The sequence below is a fragment of the Etheostoma spectabile genome, chromosome 9, assembly GCF_008692095.1.
Source record: "Etheostoma spectabile isolate EspeVRDwgs_2016 chromosome 9, UIUC_Espe_1.0, whole genome shotgun sequence".
Lineage (NCBI taxonomy): Eukaryota > Metazoa > Chordata > Actinopteri > Perciformes > Percidae > Etheostoma > Etheostoma spectabile.
Genome location: NC_045741.1, coordinates 35,848,660 through 35,858,143, shown reverse-complemented (window position 1 = coordinate 35,858,143; position 9,484 = coordinate 35,848,660). Strand labels below are relative to the sequence as shown.

The following is a 9,484-nucleotide window of genomic DNA, read 5'->3' as shown; positions in this document are numbered from 1 at the left end:
CAGCTGACAGGATGTGACGTAAGGAGTTTCCATTGGACAATTATGGGAAACCTGTTATCAGTGTCTGTGAAAAAGTTGTAAAAGATGACATACTTGAACTTAATTGTTCATTTGCACTTTTGGAAAAAGGGTAAATGACACAGTATCCATTATCACCAAAGTGCTCATGAATCATCACATTTACTTCGTATTGGTGACTCTTCTACTCTAGACAAATGATTCATTCAAGTTGGTGGGAGCTCATTGTAATTAATTAATGTATTTGTTTATAACAAAGAACAAAGATGCATTAATAAAATGATACATGACAGGAATACATGACACACACACACACACACACACACACACACACACAACACACACACATTGCCTTTCTATTGCCTTCCAGCTTATTTATTATGAAGCCACTTTGTTACACAATACCTCACACCACACACACACACACACACACACACACACACACACACACACACACACACACACACACACACACACACACACACACACACACACACACACACACACACACACACACACACACACACACACACACACACACACACGTTTTTCATTATTCTGAATCTGATTGGATCTTTTTTTAGGTGAAAGGGTCAGGCCACCCAAATTACATTAGCCATTTTTCACCTCTAGTCATATCTAGCCATGCAGATAGTTTTAGTTTTAGAGTGATTTTTAGGAAAAAGGGGACTGAGTACCCAGGGCTCTTATGTGAGGAGAGGCCAAAAAGATGCTAGAATGAATAGCTGTGGATGCGGACAGGCCCATAGAAATTGTCTTTCTACAGGGCCCAGAATTTTGTACTAAGTCCCTGGGGTGATCAGCCAACTCCAAGCTCAAACCAATGTCTCAACAGACAGGACAACTGCGGCAGGATCCGGAAAGATTCATCAGAGTCTTTATGTTAACTTACACTGATTATAAGACCAAGACATACTTTGTCAAAACATTAGTTTGCTGCACACTATCAAAAGCACTTACTATAATTGTGTGCTCATCTTTCCAGATACTGCTTTAGCTTTGGTTATAAGTGGTTCTGAAATATCGGTCAAGTATAATTTGTGGTGCTTGCATGATTTAAAAAATTCAACAACAATGTGTATTTCTAGAAAGACAAGTCCCTGGACAGTGGGTGGACTATGGGTGTCCATGGGCTTTAATTATTGTACTATGAATAAATGAATCACACTATTGCAGCTAACAATATGAGAGGAAACTCAAATAAAGGGGTATGCAAAAGGTGTAAAACACCTGTGTCTGTTAATATGAATCTTGGTTGGTAAGTTTCCAAAGATCATCATCACTGGATATCTTATTTTCATCTTCTTGGCCAGCCCTGTGTGAAGACAAGTTATTGCCATTTTTGGGTGTAAAAGACATGCGATTGGTAAAATTATTTCATTATGTATTCCAGATCTTGTGACGAAGTGTTTCCTTCAGTACAGTTAAATGGCTTTGTGGCAATTCCTCTCACATCATGCATTGTGTGGTACCAGTTATGCCTGAAATGTTTTTGCTTTGTATTTAAAAACAAAATATATATATATATATATATATATATATATATGTTATATAAGTACAAAGCTGTGGGGCCACAGCATGACTGGTCTAGGACAGCAAAGAGCTCACAAATGCTTGTAACTATATACCACTACATATATAAATTATTTTTATAACAATTTATGTTCTAGAACACTGACATTTAAATAAATACAAAAGACAAGTATAATTTAAAATAAACTTTGTGAATTTATTGTTTTATACTTACTCTTACACATCATACAATCCTAAATCTTTAAAGAAAAACAAAATTAAAAAAAAGATATCTGGTGGTGTTTCTGGGGGACTGGAGTGCCAAAGAACAAGAACTACAGCTCTGTGAACATTGGAGATTTCATTTGCTGTCCCTCAAGCTCATTTTGAAAAGACAGAATGAATCAAGTCATCATTTGTCTTTCCTTCTGCAGTAAAACGGAATTTCAACCAGACTCATCACAACTGACAGGTTCATCATTATTATCAATCAAAACCCTTGCATGATGAAGACATTGATTATGAAAGGTTGTGCTCAATATGGGATTGAAGACATCACAACTCTACAGAAGCAACAGAATAAAAATGTATATGTACTGATAATATCTAGATCATTTCGGTTTGGTTGCCCTAATTGCTGGTGCCAAGTTCTTCATCACAAACAGTCAAAACAATAAGTGATCCAAATGTCCAAAACTACACGGAAGGAAATTGGGCTTTTCACCCAAAAACATAGTCAATATCAGGGCCAAGTAGTCTGATAAATGACATCGCAGCTGATTATGTGACCTATGGTGGTTTACATTCAAACTGCCCATGTTTATTATGAAAATAGGGGTAGGGGGTTCGATATGAGCAGTCAATAGAAAACAAATGTTTTCCGTTTCAAACAATCATCCCCAGTTAAGGGCTTTTACTCTGAAAGGACTTTCAATCTTTAAAAGAAAACAAAGTATTTTGTAGGTGAAAATTATTTTGTAATGGTCAACTCAGCAGGCAAGCTTGAATACTCTGAATACATAAGATACAGCTGCTCCAACCACTTGAATACTACAATATTTAAACTCCTCCTGAATTTCAAGTTTCCACCAGTGGTAATTAAATCACAGTCAGGGGCTTGAGATGCCCAACTTATCCTGGGTAAATACTCTCGGTGTTGGCACGCCTAGTCACAAAGCTATTTACACGTCCATCACCCACATTAGAAGAGAAATTATGATGAAGGCCAATTTTCCAATAAAAGGAGCCAGAACTAAACACAACCAGGTCCAACGTAATATTCTGTGTGTACAAGGAAAAAGTCATTCATGTCCAATACATTCTGCATTGGCTTATTTTAAAAATACACACTTCACAAATTCCTTGCAACTTTTCTACAGCTCTTTCATAAATATATGATCAAGGTTAAGCAACATTTACAAGGAAAGCTTTTGATAATCAAAAGATGAAACCTCAAATGCCCCTCTGCTCCTCAGAAGAGGCCTTTTTAACTTGCGCTAAGCTATGAATAGACTTCAGTAACAGGATAAAAGCATGGACTGGGATACTGTGTAATTCCGCAATTAATCTGACTAATATCGTAGAATAGAAGCCACATGGCGTGTAGGAGATACTCATGGTAGAGCCAACTACTAAACATACTTTGGACATTACATGGGCAGATGATGTGGTTAATAACTTGTAACTAAAAAGATGGGGGGGGGGGAACAGTGCCATCTGTGGCACATTCATTTTTTGGGATAATTATGAAAAGCACTTTTATACACATAGTACTATTCTCTGCCTTAGTCCCCCACCTTTATTACTTGGCAAAAAAACTACATTAAGATTATACTATATGAATAGGAGCCATATGGTATTTACATTTGGAAGAAAAGTAAAAAAAGTAGAGTCCTGTTAACTTGAACCTTAGGGTTCTAGCCATGCATTGTGCTACTGCTGTGCGGCTTTTTTGAACATTCCAGCTTCATTTCAAACTGTGCAGCCAGTTACCAAACAGCAACTTATTTGTTTGACTGCACACATGCAGGTATGCTTGATCTTCCTAGAAGAAGCTAGCTAGAGGCGATCTCCGTAGCAAGGACTCGTCTGTATTGGAGCACATTGTAAAAAGCACAGCACGCAAGTCCGTAGCATTGTGACAACCCTTACTTCAGCAGAGCATAAGGTGTGTCAATGTGTAGAGTCACTGCAACCCAGGTCAGTTTTCATTCAGCATGTGTCAGTGGTCTGCTGGTGGTTAGAGAAACAGGGAGCTTCACTCTGACTCCATAGAACAGAAAAGGGCATTAAAAGGAGAACACACCGCCTTACTAAAACAGAACGTCTCATCAATCAGGCAATTTGTTCAGCAAGCCTGCTATACAGATCAAATATAAACTGCAAATGACCCAGATGCTGAACAAAACTGAGTTGGTGTGGCGCACTATTTTGTGCTCTGCAGTTGACACGTTGTTGTGCTTTGTTTCCGAAATCCAAAACTATGGCCATTTCACTGCACGATTGTAACTGCAACGGCAGCTTAACTGGACTCTACTCTATCATGTCAGAGCTTGTGTATCTTTTATTCGATGGTTATATAATCAAGATGGAATTACTTAAATATAATCGAAAAGGTTAAGTGCAAACCTTAATGATTTGCTGACACATGCTGCCAATCCTCCAGCACAGACCAACCAAACGATAAAAAATAAATAGAATGCAATCACACAATTCAAGCTAACTACAATATATTAATATAGATCTTCTGATGTCATACGCTCATTAAAACAGAAAAAAAAGAAAACAAAACAGAATTCAATCACTCGGTTAAGTCAAGGTTCTCAGTTTCCCCTCCCCTTGCCCTCCCCTACCTTTCCCGTCCAATAACTGTTCATGCACCCAATATCAGTATGATAAGTCAATATATCAAAGAGAAACGTTTCTGGAAAATGCTGAGACTTGGGAGTTCAACATATGTTGACCAATAGAGAAAAGGTAAGAGGAGGTGGGAAGGGGAAAAACAATCTGCCAATTTGACAAGAAGTTGACATCATTTTCAGTCGGGGAGAAAAACAAAAAAATTATTTTCCAAAAGCCCTTAAAAGGTCTCGCTGATACATTAAATCTCCCAGTCAGGTTATTGTTTTTCTTTCTTTTTTTTCTTTTTAAAACTTGTTAGACCTTCTTAATTGACCCTTGTGTCATTAACTAGGCAGCGACACATTCCTCAAAAGCTTACCTGTCTCATTTCAATGGCCTTACAGGGATTGTATATATATAAAAAAAAAAAAAAAAAAAAAAACCACACGATCCCCCAAACAAAAAGAGGTAAAATCAAATGTCTTCCCTTCCCACAGCCACAGTCAACCAGGCCCCTATGGCTCTCTCCCTGACCCTCAAGCATAATGTGCACGTACACAGACGTACACGCCAAGCATAATGTGCACGTACACACACCAAGCATAATGTGCACGCACACACACGTACACGCACACCACACACACACACCACACACGCGTTCAGCCGCATTCACTAGTGGAGAGCGAGGGAGATGCTAGTAAGGGAAGCGTCTGGACATTGGCTGCTCACCACCCCGCCCCGCCCGTCTTAGTCTACCATGAACAAATGAAGCCATGATATCAGGTGTTTTCATCCAAGTTGCCATTGTTCAAATTCATAAAGTCAGAGACTTATTTGTTGTTGTTGCACTCAGTCCTCACAACTTCTGAATTTTCTCAGCCACCACGATGGGGTTCTCCTTGCGTATACGGGCAGCAGCTGCACTCCGGTAATCATAGGGACAGTCGTGTTTGTCAGAATAACGGTGAATGGCACAGAACAGGTTCCCGCAGCGACAGTCAAAACCTTCAACAAAGAGAAGCAAACATGGTCATTCAACCTGTAAGCTTTATTATAGACATCACTGCACAGTTAAAGAGTTTGCAAACAAATTCTTGTAAGCAAGACAAGGAATATGAAGTATTGCTGCACTGACCTCTACGGGTTGAAAGGGTCATATCAGGTGATCAACACCAGAGTATATTTGATCATTAACTGCTTTTACACTGGGACTATTGGATAGTATTTAAAATAGTGTACACAATGCCCCTTAAACAGAGTAAAACAGGACATAATTAAAGGTCAGCAACTCGGCTCAGAATTTGACTTTACCTTGAGGGTAATACTATATCAGGCACATTTTTAAATTATTTTTGTTCAGGAATCATGCATGGAATACAAATTCACTACTCAGCAGACAAAATGGCGACTGAAGCCCATTGAGGAAAAACATTAAGATAAAACGGTGGAGGCCAGCAGTACACTGTGAAATGCCTTGGACTGTGAAATGCACCACTAACTTGCAGTATGTTGCTCTCTGTACCAAGTGTTGGGTTGTGGAGAAAAAAACATTACACTAAGATTGACATGGAGAGGGAATCTTGTTAGGGAATTACATACTTTTTAGTAAATTTTAGAGATGCTGTTTAGGTAGAAGCAACAAGACTAAATTACAATGCTGGAGTCCAAAAAACTCCAACTGTTATCTATTGTGTTTGTCAGACACTGAAAGGCAGGAAGCTTTTAATCAGGAGCATCAAAATCAGAAGTAAGATGACTCTTCTTTCTCAGTAGCCAGACTCTTGATAAAGCCCCCCTAAAAAAAGCACATTGTCTTGGAGAGGTTCAAGGGACTGAGTTCACAAACGGTGTCATCTCACTGACAGCTTACTGACAAGGTTCATGACTCATGAAGATTTAAACATGTCTACTCAGTTTGAATGTGTGCAAAATTCTTCTCTTCCTTACCAGTGAGGCCTACTTTCTTCCGGCAAGAAAAGCAGCGGTTCTTTTTCTTGTTTTTATCTGGAGTTTGGTCATTATCAGACAAAGCCTGTGCTTCCCTACTGTCTCGGTTGAGTGGGAAAAAATCCACCAAAAAGTACAATCGGCAAAAACATCTATGTTTTTATCTTATTGTCATTAAACAAAGCCGATCTGTTCTACTGGTACTGTATGGTTAAAAACTATCAATAAATACAATGTCATATAAAAAACGGGTTACCGCTTTGAGTCAGTCTAAATTTTAGCAATCGCATTGTTTATTTTTCATTTCTCTTTTGGAAGGAAATTCAGGCAACTAAACGAGCACCCTATAACCCTCCACACAGGTGCTCCTGATTTCTGTGATGTTCACCTGAGCTGCTGCTAGTACCCTCCTCTTCTCCCTCCTCAGCCTCCGCTCGATCAGAGTCTACAGCTCCCGAATCCTGGGAGATGCTCATAGCTGTCATCTGTTGGGTTACTGGGCTGGGAGAGCTGGGACTGACAGCACAACAACAACTCATAAAAAGATTTCGGACAATTGATTGATTACATTCTTCTGAAATTACATTACAACGGACTGAACGTTTTGTATTGACTGGCAAAGAACTCTTACCAGAAAGCTCAGAGTTATCAGGTGAAGTTAAAATGGTTTGAGTGGCCAGGGGATTGTAAAATAATCCCAAAAGATTGTATATTGAACAGTAAAAATGTGAACATACATAAATGGCTAGTAGCTTACCATCTCTGATTTCTGCAGAGGCAAGCTGTTGTGCTTGTATTAATTGAAGGGATGACCACACATCACACAATGTGCTTGTGACGAACTGATCTATTCATTATTTAGTAAAATAAACAAGCATTTTAACAAATATAACCAAAAGTCCAACAGAATGACGAACACCATGTTAAGAGGGCAAGGTTTTCCAATCATTTTCATGTATTACTAAACCTTTCTGATGAGCTTCTAAAAAAATGAAATAATCATTAAAAAAAAAGACTTCACAGTGAACACATGATATTGTGTCTATAATTTGACTTAATGTATGAGATCAAAATGACCACCCATATTTACTGTTATTTATAATTTGAGGAGTCCATCCATCTGTCAGTCAACGTACCTGCTTGTTTGCTCCTCAGGTGGGGTTCCTGCCACCTCTGTGCTGGGCTCTGAGGTTGTGCTCTCCACAGTCACAACAGCTGAATCCGCTGATCCTGCCGGTGATGTAGCAGCTGGGTGGGGACAGAACAGTGTGATAGCACCAACAACACAGAACCTGTTGTTTTGGCCCTGGACGACTTTCCATTTGTTTCCAAGTATCTTAGTAAAAGCCATTCATTGCCCGTGTTTGTCTAACATGATCAGATGTGCTTTGAGGTCATGTGAAACAACAGATGGGAGATGTCACTCTCTTGCTTCGCTGATGCCACAGTGTAAGCAGCGACTGCTACCTCGGTTCTCCAACCCCTTTTAGCAAATTCCAAGTGCCTCTCATGACTGTCCAGTTTTTGACTGACCTCGTGTTCCAAGGTCCTGTCTTTCCCACCTAGGAGACCCAAATCTAACACCCCTCCTTGTGTTTTATAGGTCATGTCTCTCCCATCTTCCTACCTTTCTCTCCTGGCGGGCTGGATCGCCCCCCTCCCTGTTGTCTCTGCAGGTGTTCCTTGTAGCAGACCGAGCACATGCCATTGGTGCGGGGGTTACCATAGAAACCACATCCCATAGTGCAAAGCATTGGCACCTGCGTCTGATTGGTCTCCTGAGCCATGCTCTGACAGAGGGGGCAAGGGGGATGGGAGAGGATATTCCTGAAAATGGGGTTGCAGAAGTTAGTCAAAATGATTAGCAGTCCCTGTTTGATTACATGGTTATTCATATTTTTTTTGAGCTAAAAGAGTTTGGAGACTGGCATTGAGCATGAGAGTGGAGTTGAAGAAAAAAATGAGTAACTTAGGGAGCTAAGGGGTTATGACCCATTCATTACCGCTTGTAATTAAGGTTTAACAAACCTTACTTTCATACCTTCAAATCAAAATTAAGTCCAACACCAAAAGGTCTTAAAAGACTTATCACATTTAACTGAGAATTTGGTCAAGGTTTCTAAATTAATATGAAAGACAAAAAATAAATAATCTGACATTAATGATAAAACACTACAGCAAATAAACACAAAATAAAAACGATCACTTAATAATGTAATGCTCCTCCTGCAACACGGTAGGGCAATGCGCCAGGAGTTTTGAAAGTAGCACGCTATGGCATTGTGCACATCAATGAAAACAAAAAGGTACAAAGAGACGTGCTCTGTTCCACTGAAAAAGGCAAGTTACAGTCTGCGAAAACACAAGCTAGCTCTGCTAACGTCAGTTTTTTTGCTTTCTTCCGCCGCACAGCAAGATGTGTTTGATCAAGACAAAGTTACCAAAAAAGAAACAAAAGCTGAAGACATGTATACACAAAACCACCCCGAGAACTTTGACGAAACCCTTAAATCAAGCGACGACCGGGCAAATGTTAACGCTACGTTGCTTAGTCAAGCTAAACAACTTAATGCTGACCCCAGTTTGAGTTTGTCCGCAGCAGAAAACAATTGGCGTCCTATCTATGCTTGCATGGCTCAAAGCAAACACTGTAACATTAGCAAACAGCCTCGCTGGACGTGAATACCAACACAAAGAGCCGGATAAAACTCGCTTGGTAGCCTACCATCAGGATGAAACTCAAATAAAGAATAAAAAGTACAGCGTCCTTAGCGACAGACCGTAAACAAATAGTGTGTTTTAAATCGAATAAACGCGAGTGTTAGCAGGCTAGCGTTAGCTGACCTGCTAGCATAACCAGCCAGCCCAAAAACAGTGCGCTTGCCGACAGTGTCCCAGCTGGTTTAAAATCGGTTCCGCACAGCGAGAGTCTCTCATTGCGGTGAAGGATGATGAAAGTACCTGAAATACAAGGTACCGAGGGCTGTCGACGACCTTGGGTTTCAGATTTGTATAAGTTGTGTCCCCAGCAGAGCTCGCGGCCTCCTACCCAGCGCTACCTCCCGACATTCGAAACAACGACCATGACGTCATGCTCAGCATCGATTCAGCCTTCAGTCAGTGAGGCCAACATAGCAAAGTCCAG

The 9,484-nt window shown here is 40.1% G+C and overlaps 1 protein-coding gene across 1 annotated transcript; it reads right to left on the bottom strand.

The window, feature by feature from the left end:
* Positions 1 to 5,221: 5,221 nt before the first annotated feature.
* Positions 5,222 to 9,454, bottom strand: zgc:77486 (AN1-type zinc finger protein 5). The gene is made up of 6 exons (XM_032524848.1): positions 9,301 to 9,454; positions 7,967 to 8,166; positions 7,476 to 7,587; positions 6,728 to 6,855; positions 6,340 to 6,441; positions 5,222 to 5,397 (listed from the first exon to the last, which is right to left on the bottom strand). The coding sequence occupies exons 2-6, from the start codon at positions 8,124 to 8,126 to the stop codon at positions 5,249 to 5,251; spliced, it is 651 nt and encodes a 216-aa protein (XP_032380739.1). The 5' UTR covers positions 8,127 to 8,166; positions 9,301 to 9,454; the 3' UTR covers positions 5,222 to 5,248.
* Between the last annotated feature and the right edge of the window lie 30 nt (positions 9,455 to 9,484).